General features: G+C 34.9%; 1 protein-coding gene across 3 annotated transcripts in view; it reads left to right on the top strand.

The window, feature by feature from the left end:
* Positions 1 to 17,880, top strand: part of LPGAT1 (lysophosphatidylglycerol acyltransferase 1) — a 72,068-nt gene that overhangs the window by 31,088 nt on the left and 23,100 nt on the right. For all 3 annotated transcript variants that reach the window (XM_061185568.1, XM_061185567.1, XM_061185566.1), the window contains exons 3-6: positions 1,961 to 2,079; positions 6,713 to 6,808; positions 9,891 to 10,164; positions 14,384 to 14,510. In XM_061185568.1, the coding sequence (XP_061041551.1) occupies positions 1,961 to 2,079; positions 6,713 to 6,808; positions 9,891 to 10,164; positions 14,384 to 14,510 (616 nt within the window). The remainder of the gene's footprint in view (positions 1 to 1,960; positions 2,080 to 6,712; positions 6,809 to 9,890; positions 10,165 to 14,383; positions 14,511 to 17,880) is intronic.

The following is a 17,880-nucleotide window of genomic DNA, read 5'->3' as shown; positions in this document are numbered from 1 at the left end:
TCTGTAAGATGAATCCTAGAAGCAGAATTGCTGGGTAGAAGGATTTTCACATTTCTTAGTTCTCATATATATATCGCCAAATTGACTTCCAAAACTCTTGTACCAATTTATACTCCCCCTGCTCCCACACACAATGTATATCAGCTATTCAAGTATGTTTCAGTAAAGTTAGCTTGTCAGCTAAACTTCACTGGCAACTTGGGAAAGGAAAGGCCGCTGTGAAGGAAAGTTGGTACTGCTGGGCTGTCCCCAGTGTTCTACGTCTATTCCTTAAGGATTACTTGACATCTGTAATGTAGTTTCCATTCTGCATTCATTTTGAAAACTTAAAAACTTTCGCCATACAGTGTAAGCTATTTGTGTGTTAGTAATAACTTCTGAGAGAATGACTGGAATACCTCACTTTGCAAGTAGGTACCACAACTGAATATATGTTCAGCCCAGCTGAAATTCCCTTAATACACGTCTTTAAGATCTTTAAAATGAATGCATAGATGCCTTGCTTAAATGGCTGGTGTTTTTTTTTTTGTGGCTGCATTGGGTCTTCCATGCTGTGCACAGGCTCTCTCTAGTTGCGGCGAGCGGGGGCTACTCTTTGTTGCGGTGTGCGGGCTTCTCACTGCGGTGGCTTCTCTTGTTGCGGAGCACGGGCTCTAGGCGCGGGGGCTTCACTAGTTGTGGCACGTGGGCTCAGTAGTTGTGGCTCGCCGGCTCTAGAGCGCAGGCTCAGTAGTTGTGACGCACGGGCTTAGCGGCTCCGCGACATGTGGGATCTTCCCAGACCAAAGCTCGAACCCGTTTCCCCTGCATTGGCAGGAGGAGCGTTAACCACTGTGCCACCAGGGAAGCCCTTAAATGGCTTTTAACAAAAAGAAAAAATTAGCAGAACTCTTTTCTCAAATGAACTCTCATGAGGAGCTCCGCTATATTGGGGTGACAGTGAAAGGTGACTGTGAAGGAGGGAGGCTGGCAGAGGTAAAGCAGGTGAGCAACAGGTCTCCCATCCCTATTTCATCCAGAACTATTACACACAGGTGACTCAACTTCTTTCCTTATAGCAGTGAGTGAGATGAGTGAATGCTAACATATATTCAGCCTCTGGTAATTCACGTCAGACATTTGAGGAACCTAGAACCTTCTTTGTAGAGTCCTGATGTTTGACACTGATGCTCAATTTTATTTTTTTGCGTGTAGTAAATTTGGTATAAAATGAGGCGTAACTACTTGGAGATATCACTATTTTCCTTAGAGTGTACATATAGGTTTTGGTACATTGACTTTTCATCTGGAGATTTTTAATAAATGTAACATCCTTAATTAGTTTTCTTGTAAAATGAAAATGCTTATACATTTTATAATACTTGCATATTTTATTATAAAGTAGAATTTAAGGGGGCTTTGGGAACCACCTCCCAATGATGATTAGTATTAAGTTTTGAATTCATTTCCCCAGACTTTTTTCAATGTATTAAGTTACATGTAAATTTTATTCCTTCTTTGAAAAGATGGGATTATATTATATATACTGTTTTGTGGTATGTTTTGTTTACTTGATAAGAAGTCCTTTTGGGTTAGTGTATGTAGATATCCTCCATTCTTTTAATGGGTTTATACTCTTCCATTATATAAAAATTATCCATTCCCCTGTTGGTGAACATTTAAGTTGCAATAAATATCCTTTGTGCATATCTTTGCCTGTTTGGACAAATGTTTCTATAGGATAAACTCTTAAATAGAATTTCTAAATCAAAGGTATGGCCGTTTTACATTTTAACGGATATTTTGGGTCTCTATAAAATATGAACATCCTGGTTTTTATAGGAAATAAACTTAGTTCTAAACTTCTAGAAGTTTTAGCTAAGTGATGTATCATCATTAATGTGCACCAGTGTTTCTAATATAAGGCTTCTGGAAATGTATAAACTTTTTAAATGACAGCTTTGAAACTTTGTTCTTACAGTGATGGAATGGGGGGAAGATATTAAAGCAATTTCAAAAGATGAAGCAGTAATGTTGGTGAATCATCAGGCAACAGGAGATGTGTGTACTTTGATGATGTGCCTCCAGGACAAAGGACTGGTAAGCCATCCTGAAGGCAGAGATAGACTGCAGAAAGGGGAGGTTAACAGAGAATCAATTTAACGGTCTTACCACAGTTGGGAATGTAGACTTACACTTTAATATGTATACTTTTCATGAAAATTTAGAAAAATTTAAAAAGAGAAATATACTATGTATATAACTCTAAATTACTCTAAGAGAGGAATTTACAGACCTCAAGAAAAATAACTGGGATAATGTGGATTATATCTCCACAAAGCTGTTTTTTAAAAAAGATAACTGAAATGAAAGCAAAGTTAATATGGTTCAGCATGGGGCTGTCTTGAAGTGAGTGGTGGATTGCCAGTTTGAGAAATACAAACACAAAAAGCAGTTTGCTTAAGATAGAAGAGCAAAATTGGACAGGGAATTAGGTGATCTTGGGGATCTTTAGCCAGAAGAAAGTAAAGTAAATATTATTTTGGATTTCACTTAGAAAGCAAATTGAAAGGAAAGATATTAGGGCCATTTTATTCAGTGTTCTAGGGCTGTGTTTGAACTGTTGATTTCACATTGCTTATATTGCTAACTAAAACATACCTGTAAACTGGGAGGGTTTAAAATAAAGTCAGTCCTTAACATTAAAAGAATTGTTACCTTAAGAGAAGGTAAAGCGGTTACGTTCATAGAAAAGTAAATAAATAGAAAATATATAAAATTAATGGAATTAATATTTGGCCTAATAGTGAAGAAACAAATCAATAGGTATTTTATAAGTGTTTCATATTCATGGTCACCGACTATAAATATAGAAGACCATCCTATAAGATACTATCCCCTTAAAGCAAGAGAGTTTGATTCAGCAGCTCAGGGGTCAGAAAATGAGGTGACAGTAAATGGAAAATATGTTTGCTTATTATGGAATCTGTTTTTGTTGTTTATCTGAAAAGCAGAGGCATAATTTTGCTAGAATGTTGAATAAATTCAGTCCTTTCTTATATTCAGAATCTTATATTCGGAATTGTTAAAATAAAAGAATATCACTGTGTAGATATATTTGCATTATAATAATATTTACTGCCTGTCCCCTAAATTCTTGATGTTAAAATTGTGTAAAAACTAGTTTATTTGGCTTTGTATCAAGGAGAACATTTTTATGCTTACCGATAAGATACTTACATTTATAGTGATTTTTCTGAGGGCCTACAGTGTCTTCTATTGGTTTTTGAATCTCAAAGAGTGCTTAAAAGGGTGAGTATAAATATGCCTAACTTTGTTACTGTAACTCCAGTTTGGCAGAGATGATAACTGTATTAACCAGAGTATCAGGTAATCTGAGGTTCACCGATATTGTGGACAAAAAAAATTTTGGTTTATTTGTTTGCTTTTGTAAAAAGATTTTAGTTAGTTGGTCTTTGGTTCATTTTTCTGTCCAGAGTTATTTTGTTTTTATTTTCAGATTAATTATACTGATATTACTATCTAATATTACAAAATAATTTGAAACCTTGAAGAATTTTTTATCTTGTTTCATAAAGGAGTAATTGAGAAATAAAAAGGTGGAAGCATTAAAATCTCTGCCTCCTGCGTAATAAGTATAGGGCAATATTAATTTACCTTCACAAGTAGGAATGTTTACTTGATTAATTGCATACTCCATGGGCACTTTCAAAGAAAGAAAGCTAATGCTAAATTGTGGGCCAGTTTAAAAGTACTAGTTTAATGGTGATGTGAGTATAACATAGCTTTTTGAATTCAGGAATTCCTGTAGCGCCTGTCGTTGTTCCTCAGTGGGGGCACTGCTTGCATTTTGGTAGGACGGCACTGTTGTTCTGGACTGTCCTGCTGCACATTGTTTTCCTTACCTGGCTGCAACCTACTACATGCTAGTAGAACTCCCTAGTCATTATGACAGCCAAAATTGTCCTTGCAGACTTCTAAACTGGCAAACCATTGACTCCACTAAAATTTCAGAAGGATATAAAGAATGGAGCCATTCATGTAAGCCTCCCCAGATGTTTTGACATGTAGAAAATGCGTGCTTCCGGGTAAAGAATAATTGATGTAGAGCAATTTTGTCCCTTGGAAATACCTAACAACGTTCTGAGTGACAGCCTGTGAAACGTCGACAGAGTTGATTCAGGCAGCTTGTGTTTACTGACCTCATTTTTTCAGAAATATGAAACAAAGGATTAGTTATATTTTCTAAACGTGCTAGTACCTTTTTAATAAGTATCTGTGAAGTGAGGAGTCTTGCCCTTTTGTGGCAATTGATGATAAAACTAAGAATTTTTATTTCTATCAATAGAACTTTTAGATATGTAATAAATATTTATTGACTGGTAACGTTTCCCCTAAAATAAGTTAGGACAGAATTATCCATACAAATCTCAGAAGATAGCTTGGCTGTCTTACTGAATTTGTTTTACGTTACCCTTCTAACTGAGGCGGTAAATCCACTATAAATGTAAGATTAAACATAAAAGCTAGTTACTTTAGTGTTGGTATTAAACCCAGAGAGCAATAAATTGCAGCCACACTTCATACTGTGTATAAAGCTCAAAGGTTTTACAGGTTGAATCCACTTGCTTTTTGTTTTGTTTCTTGGGGCACTTTTCAGCAAATTCCGTTTAGTTCAGATCTCAATTTATCTAAACAAAGTAGTTATCATTACACAGCAAAACAAGATTCAAAAATGAGATGTTGGTGATTATTTTATTCTGTATTAATTGATTTGGGAATCAGTCTTTCATGTATGTATCTTTATTTTTTTAAAGTTATTTTATATGGTAAAACTGTTGGAATAGGAGTCATGTAACTGAACTATTCAGTGATACTGAAAAATTACATCAGAAGCTTGAATATATTTGTGGGCTTTTATAATGTTTTTGTAAAAGCAACACATGGATGTCAATGCTTAGTTTTTTCCTTATATGTTAGTTCATACAGTTTGGTGCTCAGAGATGAAGTTTACATTTGTTATTCCTATAGGAACCAAAGTGGAACTCTGTTGCTTTCTTGATGGAGGCTGTAGTTTTCACTTTATTTATTTAAGGCTTATAACAAGGAATGCTGTTATCTCAGCAGGGGAGAACAATTAACCAATTCATTAACTAGGTCCTGTTTACACTTACTTTTAATTTTGAAATTTGCTTGAAATAAAGTCTTCTGCTTTTGGTATGGCTATTAACTCTTATCAGCAGTGGATAATATTTTTGTGTTTAAGAAACTGAGTATTTTTATGCTGGCAAAGAGTATGGCCTTGTATAAACTAACAAATACTCTTCATGATATAACAATGTGTAAATCATTCTACTAAATGAATTTTTAAAAAATTTACAGTGTATTTATTGACTAAATGAATTCTTTAATGTTCTTTTATTTTGGATATTTTTATATTTTATATTATTATAAATTTTTATATTTATATCTTTATATTTTATGACTTTTAATATCTTAGCCATTAAGTTAAGGTCACATTTTATAAAGCCTTAGTGCTTATTAATTAAACGTGTAGCCCTCATTTGATAACTTAGGCATATTGTATTGTTTCAAAATAACTTTAAAAGTTATATAAGAATTTCCAAAGGTTTTGTTTACATAGAACAAATTGGAAATCATTAAGTTCAAATTTAAGTAGTTAATTCAGTTTTATTTGTTAACCAGTGATATGTATATACCTGTGACTTAGGAATCCAAGACTTGGAATCAAGACCTGTAATTTTTTTTTTTTTAAGCACTAACATAGCAATAAATATATTATGTTTAAATAGTCTAAATACAGCAAGTTAAAGAAAGATTGGTGGAGTAAACATATTATTCAACAATATTCTGTCTACAAGAAACTCATTTCAAATACACTGAACTAGTTAGTTTTAAGGTAAACGATATAAATATAAATATATATATATATCATGAACACAGTAATCAAAGAAAACAGTGAGATTGGCCATATTAATATCAGAAAAAGTAACCTTCAAAGGAAAGAAAATTAATAGAAACAAAGAGGACCGTTACATAAAAGGACCAATCTTCCAGGAAGGCATAACAATCTTAAATGCATAAACACAAAACAACAAAACCTCAAAATGAATGAAGCAAAAACTGATAGAGATGAAAGGAGAAATAGATAAATACAAAATTATAGTTGGAGATTTTAGTACCCATCTATCAGCACCTGATAGAACTTATAGACAGAAAATCAACAATGATATGGAACTCAACGACACCATCAACCAATAAAATCTAATCAAAACATATAGAATACTACACCCCAAAACACAGAATACACATTCTTTTTAATCATCTGTGGAACATATACAATGATAATCTATATCCTGGGCCATAAAACAAACTTCAATACATTTTAAACATTGACCTAATACAGAATAGGTTATCTTAATATAATGAAGTCAAATTAGAACTCAATAGCAGAAAACAGCAGAGAAATCTCAAAATCCTTGGAAATTATACAACACATTTCTAAATAATGCATGAAGACCTGTAATTTTTCATGTAGTGCTTTATTTGTAGAAGTAACATTAGATTTAAGATAGGTTAATTAAAAGTATGCTTGGATGATTATACTTAAAATTTAGAGACTGGCTAGACTATAGTCAGGTTGTTTTTTTTTTTTCTATTCAACATTTATTTATTGCTTTAAATATTTTAGGTTGTTGCTCAAATGATGTGGTTGATGGATCATATTTTTAAGTACACAAACTTTGGAATTGTTTCTCTAATTCACGGAGACTTCTTTATCAGACAGGTAAGTAATGAGCATTTTTTTCCACAGTGATAGCCTGATCAATCTGATTCTTTATTGTAAAAAGAGGCATCACAAAACCAGTTATAATAGATAGAGCCAGTTCTAGTTATCTCAGGGAGCTGGGAATCTTTTTTCCTAAAACATTTATTTCAGTCTGAATTTGAGTATGCATAAACATTAAAATCTAATTAAAATTAATCTCTACCCTCCTCGCTTCTAAACAGTTTACCAAGCGCCTGCCACATTCTCAGCTCTTCTGCTTCTTAGCTGTGTGAATTGGGCAAGTTATTTAACCTCTCAAAGTTTCCTCATTTTTCAAATGAGAATAATGGGTACTCCTCTCACAGAGTTGCTGTGGGGATTACATGAAGAAATATGTGTTACACGCTCAGAACAGTCCCTGCTACTTTCATCATCTTCATCATGACTACCACTATCATCATCTATATTATCACTGTTATTTTTATTTACAAGTCACCGTTATATGATACAGAAGGTATCTATGTTAGCAGTTGGGAGATTGTTAAATAAATAAGATTACCAGTCGGGAGAATATTAAATAAATAAATAAGAGGAAATATTTTGCGAATTCATAGTATGAAAAGTGAGTATGTCAAATTTCTGTAAATCCAGAAAGACCTTAGAGGAGGAGATGATGTGTGGCATAAATTTAAAGAATGAGTACGGGTGTGATGGAGGAAGGTGGATTGGGAATGGGTCGCAAGCATTAGGAATAGTTTAGTATAGGAAAAAGAATAATACCCTCTTATCAAGTCAGCATACAGGGACTTCCCTGGCGGTCCAGTGGTTAAACTCCACGCTTCCAATGCAGGGGCTGCGGTTTCAGTCCCTGCTCGGGGAACTAAGATCCCACATGCTGCGCGGCATGGCAAGAAAAAAGAAAAGAAAAAAAGAAAAAGTCAGCACTACATTATAGTGTTTCCCTGATATGCTACATGCTTTATTTTCTCAAAAATGGATAACCAAAATATGATATCAAGAGTTTTTATGTATGGTAAGGCCACATTTATCTGGTGTTTATATATTTAGCCACTTCACCCTGGATGGTGCAGTACCTTGCACGTAGTAATTACGTAATGAATTGCTGGTGAATCTAATTAAGCCTCTTCTGAGCATCACAAATTCAGAAATAAGCTAGAAGTGTGTAGAAAAACTTCTAAGCTCTATGAAAATAGGTCTCCCCAAACACATATATTATACTTTGCTCCAGACAGTTTTTTAAATATTTATTTATTTATTTGGCTGCACCAGGTCTTAGTTACAGCACACGGGATCTTTGTTGTGGCATGAGGACTCTTAGTTGTGGCATGCATGTGGGATCTAGTTCCCTGATGTGGGATCTAGTTCCCTGACCAGGGATCGAACCCAGGCCCCCTGCACTGGGAGCACAGAGTCTTAACCACTGGACCATCAGGGAAGTCCCCTCCAGACAGTTTTATACACAAAACATATTTTTGTTTTTCACGTTCTGTGTAATTGTCTAGTTTTTTCTGGAAACACCCTTGGTTTTTCTGAGCAGAGAGATGGAAAAAAGCAGGCACTGGAACCCCAGGAAGAATTGGGAATGGGGATTGGCCACAACAAGGTTGAGACAAAATAAACAGTGATCAGAACAACTTAAGGAAGAAACTAACCTAATATCTTAGAGTGTCACTGGAGGGGAAGACAGGAGAGATTTACAAATTCATTTCTGAAGAGCAAAAATTTTTTCCCTGTTAGATAGTAATAAAAATCTATAACATGGGGGAAGGGGAGAGAAAAAAAGTATTAATGTTAAAGAAAATCTCTTGGGACTTTGCTTCTAAACATTTTTGACAAGATATTTCCAAGAATATTAAAAATATTTTACATGTACTCTTGGGAACTTAATAAGTAAAGCTTAATTATAATCAATTCAATTCCATAAATTAGCTAAGAAAATTGTTACTTAGTTTGCATTTAGAATAATTTAGTCTAAAGACAAAGTATACAAATTATTTTGGGGAGCTTCTGTAATTGTGTTGGCTGGAAAATTATTAGCGAATTGATCATACTGAAAGGAAGAACCTTCTTATATTTAGTCATGGGTTTTGGGCTTTCCTAAAAATGCTTCTAGGTTCCTCTTTTCGGTCTCCAAGTTATCCTCTTTCCTCTCTTTCCCTCACAACTAAGATCCAGTCCATCAGAATGTCCTGTTAGCTTTCAGATTTTTTCCTGAATGTGTGCACCTCTCATCGATATCCCACAGTTGAATCTCATCAAACTGCCTTGTCCAGACTCTACAGGAGTCTCCTAACTTATTTCCTATAGTCTTTTTGTCACTGGAGCCAGCAGATTTTTTTTTATGTAAATAAGATCATGACTCTCCCTTTTTGAAAACTATCTAATGATGTTCCATCCCAAACTACTACTTAACCAAGCTCAAGGCCTTTCTTATATGTCTTCCGCCTCTCTCTGCAATTTTCAGCCACACTGGCCTTGCCACAGTTCTCTGAACATGCCACACATGTTCCCACCTCAGGGCCTTTGTCCTTTCTCTCCTCATCACCTGGAGTACTCTGCCACTCATCTTCACATGGCTTATTCCCTCACATTATCAGCTGTTTGCTCAAATTTCACCTCCTTGGAGCTGCTTTTCCTGACCCTGTTGAGCTTCTCTAGTCTCTTACTCTTCTTCCTAACCTTATCACCGGTTGCATTTATACATATGCACATATACATATGCATATGTGTTATATATCTTCCCCGTTCAAGTAAGCTTCGTGAGGGTCTCTTACTTCTCTATCTCCAGGACAGTGCCTGGCAAGTAAGTAGTAGGTACTCAGTAAATACTCACTGATGATGAATGAACGAACTTTCGGGGGCAATTAGAGCAATTTTTTTCTTCAGAGGAAAGGGTTTATTTATGTAAGTGCTTATAACTTACTTTTTCCACTGTGGTCAAAAGGGGAAGTAAGTGGGGGGAAATCACTATTCTAGCCTATGATTGGGATTTACTCTAGAAGCAGTTATTTCTATTTAATTTTACAGCCTTTAAATTTCAAATGTGACTGTACTTACTCTATGTGTGTCTACCTTCTAGGGAAAATCTCATCGTGACCAACAGCTTCTTCTTCTCAAGAAGCACCTAGAAAATAATTACAGGAGCAGAGATCGAAAATGGATTGTTCTGTTTCCAGAAGGGGGCTTCCTCAGGAAGAGGCGAGAAACCAGTCAGGCATTTGCCAAGAAAAATAACTTGCCATTTCTTACACATGTCACTTTGCCAAGGATTGGGGCAACAAAAATTATTTTGAATGCACTTGTAGCACGACAGGAAAATGGAAGTCCAGCAGGAGGAGATGCTAAGGAATTAGGTATGATGGTTTTTAGCATTTTTTTCTTTTCTTGGAATTAAAGGATTTTCTGGAGTTCCAGAAGATAACATTTGTTCTTTTTTATATTTATAATTTTTGTCAAATAGAAATAATACTGAGGGAGAAGATGAAAATATAACTTTTTAATGTTTCTATTTCCTAAAGTAGTCCGTGCTTACAATAATTTATTCAAATAATATAGGAATGTATAAAGTCGAAGGTGTCTCTCCCTTACTGTACACCTTACTCATGGCCATTCCCACTGCTGCAGTCAACATTCCTGTAAATATCCTTACAGATTTGTGGAACATGTCTGTAGTATAAATTCCTAGAAGTGGAATTGCTGGATTAAAAGATACAGGAATAGAAATGACAAATTTGAAAAACTAATCATAGATATACAAATGGAATTATAATGATTTATATTTTTTGCATTTATCAAATTTAGAAAGTTTTTTTGTTTTTAATACAGAGAATGAGTTTAATGAAGTTTGGCAGTATTTACTAAGAGTCTTAAAATGTTGATAAATTATTCAGTTATTCTACTGCAAATAATACTTATCAAAAGGGAATGATCTGAAATACTGGCAAAGTAGTTTATCACAGCATTATTTTTTTTAATAAATTTATTTATTTTTGGCTGTGTTGGGTCTTCGTTGCTTTCTCTAGTTGCGGCGAGCGGGGGCTACTGTTCGTTGTGGTGGCTTCTCTTGTTGTGGAGCACGGGCTCTAGGTGCGCGGGCTTCAGTAGTTGTGGCACGTGGGCTCAGTAGTTGTGGCTCGCAGGCTCTAGAGCGCAGGCTCAGTAGTTGTGGCGCATGGTCTTAGTTGCTCCGCGGCATGTGGGATCTTCCCGGACCAGGGCTCGAACCAGTGTCCCTTGCATCGGCAGGCAGATTCTTAACCACTGCACCACCAGGGAAGCCCCAGCATTATTTCTAATGGCAAGAAATTGGAAATAGCCAGAAGAGAGAACAGATAAGTAATTATTAAATATCCATCTAACAGAATACAACACAGCCATGACAAATGGTGTTTATTGGCTTGGAAAATTCTTATACTCTATAATGTTAACGGGGTGGGAGAAACATACAACTCTTATGTAAACAATATGAGCTCAAATATGTAAATAATAAGGCAGTAGAAAATCAGTGAAAGGAAAGATTTCAGAATATTAACAGTGATTGCTTCTCTGAGTTGTAACATTATGGATAATTTTTCTCCATTTCTTAATACTTTTCTGAATTAAAAAAATATAGTGAGTATGTATTACTTTTATGACCAGGAAAAAGTAAACCATACTCAAAGATGCAACTGTGGACTTCCCTGGTGGTGCAGTGGTTAAGAATCCGCCTGCCAATGCAGGGGACACGGGTTTGATCCCTGGTCCGGGAAGATCCCACATGCCACGGAGCAACTAAGCCCGTGTGCCACAACTAGTGAGCCTGCGCTCTAGAGCCCGCAAGCCACAACTACTGAAGCCCGCGTGCCTAGAGCCCGTGCTACGCAACAAGGGAAGCCACCGCAATGAGAAGCCCGGGCACCACAGCGAAGCCACAACTAGAGAAAGCCCACGTGCAGCAACGAAGACCCAATGCAGCCAAAAATAAATAAATAAATAAATTTATTAAAAAAAAAAAACTGAACAATAAAAGATGCAACTGTCTTGGAGATAGCCTAGTGAATTGTGCATATTTGCAGAAGATATTTGTGCCAACAGCATGAAGACTGTTTTGAACAAGTTTATCCAAGACACTATGAAAGTTTGATGATAAATTATAAATTAAAAAGCTGAAAGAAACTTACTAGGCCTGTTTCCGTAGTAGCATTTTGCTATTTCTTTTAATATTCTTCAGATAAAATAAAATGGGAATGATTGGCCCTCAGAAATATGTGTTATTTTAGATGACGGTAAGGACCAAACATAGAAATAATGCCCGTGAGATTGTGCTGAGTTTTCCTTTCATTTGTTTTTTCCAAACAGCTGCCTGGCAGTCAGCTCTCTTAATGTTTCATCATCTATTAAAAAGACAAATTGAAAGAGTCTTTTAATAGAAAAGGAAGGTTCAGAATAGCTTCACTGCTGGAGAGACACTGTGGCAATGTCAGCCAAGCCAAAGCTTGAAGGCAAAGGTTTTCCAAATAGGAATAATTGCACTAATAAATACCGCTGCTTTTAAATAGTTTTACCCAGTCAATACCCTGTGGTCTAGATCTCAGAGGAATGGGCACTTGTCATACTGATTACACAAGAGGGAAGAAAAATGGTTTTTTCTTTTGGAGAGACGCAATCTCTGTTTATAACCAAAGTGAAATTGTTTATTACTTATCTTACCTTAGTTAAAATTTAGGCCTCTCGCCTTCTGAGATGGCCCACACTCTGTCTGTGGAGTGTGATTCTCCCAGGGCCAGTCTTGCCTTTTGAGATGGACAGCATTCTGTCTGTGGAATGTGTATCTCTCTAAATAAATCTACTTCTTACCTATCAAGAAAAAAATTTTTATTCTAGCAGTTTAGGAAAATCATAAAAATTTTAGAAAACTGTATACCCCAAAACTAGTTTTACTTGTATTTTGCCATTTGCTTCTCTGCTTTGATATCGATATTTTGTGTTTTATTTTCTTTAGTATTCATACTCACTATTTAGTATTTTATTCCATATAAACACAAACCATGCCTTCATGTCTGTTTTAATGTGCAGTCGGTCCATACACATATAAAAATTAAGTTGTATCTAATTAACTTTAAGTTTTTATATATTTATTTATTTTGGCTGCCTCGTGCGGCATGTGGGATCTTAGTTCCCCGACCAGGGATTGAACCTGTGCCCCCTGCATGGAAGTGCAGAGTCTTAACCACTGGACCGCCAGGGAAGTCCCTCTAATTAACTTTAAAAGGATTAGTATTTTTTTGTTTATTGTATGATTTAATAGATATTAAACTGAACTCTGGTGATTTTTCCCAAACATTTTATTATAAAAATTTTCAAACATACATAAAAGTTGAAATAATTTTGCAGTTAATATCCATGAGCTGACCAACTAGATTTTATAATTAACACTTTACTATATTTGTTTTATCACATCTCTCTCCATCCTTCTATCCATCTATTAGTCCATCTTGGTTGGGTTTTTTTAATGCATCTCAAAGTAAGTTACAGACATCAGTGTACTTTACCCCTAAACATTTTAATATGTACATCAGTGGTAGCTTGTTAAAATGTGTCTCTTTACATACACTCTGTTCCTTTAGCAATATGTTATTTAAAAATTAAAAATTTTAAGCTTATTTCTTATATGATTATTTCTTCCCCTTCAAAATGTTGTCTAAAATTTTAAAAGAATTTAAGGCCAGTTTTTAATTATTTGACATTTTAAGTAAAATATTATTGATTCCTACTGTACATTTGGCCTTATATTTAGAAATAAGTTTTATTTTTTTAGGGATCCTTTAAATACTTCAAACAAAGGATAGACCATTACACTTTAAAGTTTAGCTATCAGCGTTCTCTTTGATAATTCCTGTCTCAATTCTTGCTCAACTTTGTACTCCGTGCTGGGAATAAAAACAGCGTGCAGAGGACCAAAGTAAACAGAACTTCCCCAGCCCCTCTCATAACGGTAGTTACCTGTTGTACCTACCAAAGGGTAGACAGGTTTATTGCTTTATTTTTATATAACTCTTGCTAAAATGGGAGGAGTTTTTTGTTTGTTTTGAACAAGAGCAGCAACTGATGATCATGTGCATCAATAAAATGCTTAATTTTATTGCCTTATTTCAATATTTATTAATGCCTCCCAAGTATCACAAAACTTGGTGTTTGTATTATATTGTGTTATATTTAGTGAGTGGAGTTTTTTGTTTTAAGGTCTGCTTTTCGCTTTTGTGATGTGATACTTTAGCTACTGACTTTTTTTGTAGGCCAGTTTTTATGAGTGATAAAATGTAAATTAGACCTTGATACTGCATAATTGTACTGAATGCTTAAATGATGCATGTCCAATAAATTATAGCACTCTGTTGTTTAATTTGTCTGAGATTCAGCCATTTTATAATATAATAGGAAATGCTTAATTTCATCCTAAGTGCATCATATAGAACAGTAACGCCAAAGTTCATTCTCTTAAAGCAAAGGATATATCAGTATGCTTTATAATTCTATACTATGTTATTTGCTGCAAATAATATAAAAATTTATCCAATTTTATATTGTTCTCAGATAAAAAATCGAAAGGCCTCCAGTGGATAATAGATACAACCATAGCTTATCCCAAAGCTGAACCCATAGATATTCAAACCTGGATCCTTGGATACAGGAAACCGGTAGTCACACATGTACATTACAGGTAAGAATTCCACATTAGTACTCAGCGTAAAGCCAACATAAAGTACTATCTCAGGACATTGTGAATGTTTTAATATTAAATTATAATTGATAGTGAAAACAGTTGGCTCAAAATCATTCTTATGCTGAATTTTTAATATGAAAATATCATTTGAAGTAGTTATTTCCACTGAGTGATAAAAGTCTCTAAAAATGGCATTCTAGAGGCACTATGATTATTTGATCGCCTGACACTCTTGAGTGAAAGTAATTAACTTAAAGGGCAAATATCAAGGATAAATATGTACTCAATTGGGGTAAGTAGATTTGTATTAATAGAAATGGAATGTGTTTTTAAATCATTAAGTCATGTAAGATTTTCTAAATGATTGAATTGATAATTTAGCAATGACTTACACTTTCAAATTTTTAATATTTTAATATGCCTATGTCTTTTCCATAAACAACAGTAAAACCATTTATTGAATATTCTGCAACAGCTCCTTGAGATTTTTTTAATATAGACCTTTCTTTTTTTAAAGTGTTTGAGGTAAATGTGTATAGGTATTCATATCAAAAAATGATGCTGATAAGACCTGGATAGAACTGATCGCTTTATAAGCCATTTATCTCCTTGTCAAAGATCTCAACACATGGCAATTAAGTTACTAAGGGAGTGGTTGGTCCCAAGGAGGATCACAATTGCCACAAAAGCCCTCCTTTAAAGAAGAAAACTACTCAAATTACATACCCATTGGAAGTAAATAGGTAGCATATTTTCATAGGTGTAAACCATTAGAGTTTTCAAATATAAAAACAAAGTTGGAATAATTTGAAACAAATTTTAAAACTCAAAATTATTAAGTATTACAGTTTGGGTTTTTTTTTTCTAACATCTTTATTGGAGTATAATTGCTTCACAATGGTGTGTTAGTTTCTGCTGTATAACAAAGTGAGCCAGCTATATGTATACATATATCCCCATATCCCCTCCCTCTTGCGTCTCCCTCCCACCCTCTCTATCCCACCCCTTTAGGTGGTCACAAAGCACTGAGCTGATCTCCCTGTGCTATGTGGCTGCTTCCCACTAGCTATCTATTTTACATTTGGTAGTGTATATATGTCCATGCCACTCTCTCACTTCGTCCCAGCTTACCCTTCCCCCTCCCTGTGTCCTCAAGTCCATTCTCTACATCTGCGTCTTTATTTCTGTCCTGCCCCGAGGTTCTTCAGAATCATTTTTTTTTTTTTTTAGATTCCATTTATATTTGTTAGCATACAGTATTTGTTTTTCTCTTTCTGACTTACTTCACTCTGTATGACAGACTCTAGGTCCATCCACCTCACTACAAATAACTCAATTTCGTTTCTTTTTATGGCTGAGTAATATTCCATTGTATATATGTGCCACATCTTCTTTATGCATTCATCTGTCGATGGACATTTAGGTTGCTTCCATGTCCTGGCTATTGTAAATAGTGCTGCAGTGAACATTGTGGTACATGACTCTTTTTGAACTATGGTTTTCTCAGGGTATATGCCCAGTAGTGGGATTGCTGGGTCATATGGTAGTTCTATTTTTAGTTTTGTAAGGAACCTCCATACTGTTCTCCATAGTGGCTGTATCAATTTACATTCCCAGCAACAGTGCAAGAGGGTTCCCTTTTCTCCACACCCTCTCCAGCATTTATTGTTTGTAGATTTTTTGATGATGGCCATTCTAACTGTGTGAGGTGATACCTCACTGTAGTTTTGATTTGCATTTCTCTAATGATTAGTGATGTTGAGCATCCTTTCATGTGTTTGTTGGCAATCTGTATAGCTTCTTTGGAGAAATGTCTGTTTAGGTCTTCTGCCCATTTTTGGATTGGGTTGTTTGTTTTTTTGATATCGAGCTGCATGAGCTGCTTGTATATTTGGAAAATATTAAATTACATAGGCATTCTTATTGTTGACCTTGCTTTTCTTTTTTAATCAATCCTTTGTCAGTTGCTTCGTTTGCAAATATTTTCTCGCATTCTGAGGGTTGTCTTTTCGTCTTGTTTATAGTTTCCTTTGCTCTGCAAAAGCTTTTAGGTTTCATTAGGTCCCATTTATTTATTTTTGTTTTTATTTCCATTTCTCTAGGAGGTGAGTCAAAAAGGGTCTTGCTGTGATTTATGTCATAGAGTGTTCTGCCTATGTTTTCCTCTAAGAGTTTTATAGTGTCTGGCCTTACATTTAGGTCTTTAATCCATTTTGAGTTTATTTTTGTATACGGTGTTAGGGAGTGTTCTAATTTCATTCTTTTACATGTAGCTGTCCAGTTTTCCCAGCACCACTTATTGAAGAGGCTGTCTTTTCTCCATTGTATATTCTTGCCTCCTTTATCAAAGATAAGGTGACCATATGTGTGTGGGTTTATCTCTGGGCTTTCTATCCTGTTCCATTGATCTATATTTCTGTTTTTGTGTCAGTACCATACTATCTTGATTACTGTAGCTTTGTAGTATAATCTGAAGTCCGAAAGCCTGATTCCTCCAGCTCCGTTTTTCTTTCTCAATATTGCTTTGGCTATTCGGCATCTTTTGTGTTTCCATACAAATTGTGCAATTTTTTTGTTCTAGTTCTATGAAAAATGCCATTGGTAGTTTGATAGGGATTGCATTGAATCTGTAGATTGCTTTGGGTACTATAGTCATTTTCACAATGTTGATTCTTCCAATCCAAGAACATGATGTATCTCTCCATCTGTTTGTATCATCTTTAATTTCTTTCATAAGTGTCTTATAGTTTTCTGCATACAGGTCTTTTGTCTCCTTAAGTAGTTTTATTCCTAGGTATTTTTTTCTTTTGGTTGCAATGGTAAATGGGAGTGTTTCCTTAATTTCTCTTTCAGATTTTTCATCATTAGTGTATAGGACAGTTTGGGGTTTTGATGTGTGAGGGATGACTATAAAATTACAGTTGATTTTGCTGTGTAACTTACATTGCCAAACTATGCATTCATGTATAAAGTAAGAAAGTAATTCTTGGTGATTGTTCTGACTCCATTCTACATGTATTGTCCATTTTACTTAACTTATTGAGCACTTAGTATATACAAGGCAATGTGCTTGGCCCTGGAAGAATTTCTCCAGGAACAGTTTCATTTTCATGTATATGAAACATATCTAGCCTTCAGTAAGTTTTTAAATTGTAATCTATAAATGAGGCTCAGTTCCAGTGCCCAAGTCCAGAATACATGGCTGTTGGATATATGTGTTGGCCACATGTAGATTGTATCTGCATTGGATATATGCAGCTCTTCCTAGCATATCATACTCAAAAAGAATTGAGACAAGAAAGAAAATATTAAATTATGTAGGCATTCTTATTGTTGACCTTGCTTTTCTTTTTTAACCAACAAATAG

This window comes from Eubalaena glacialis, chromosome 3 (genome assembly GCF_028564815.1).
Source record: "Eubalaena glacialis isolate mEubGla1 chromosome 3, mEubGla1.1.hap2.+ XY, whole genome shotgun sequence".
NCBI lineage: Eukaryota > Metazoa > Chordata > Mammalia > Artiodactyla > Balaenidae > Eubalaena > Eubalaena glacialis.
Note: the sequence above shows the minus strand (reverse complement) of the source record. Positions and strands in the feature narration are given on the sequence as shown.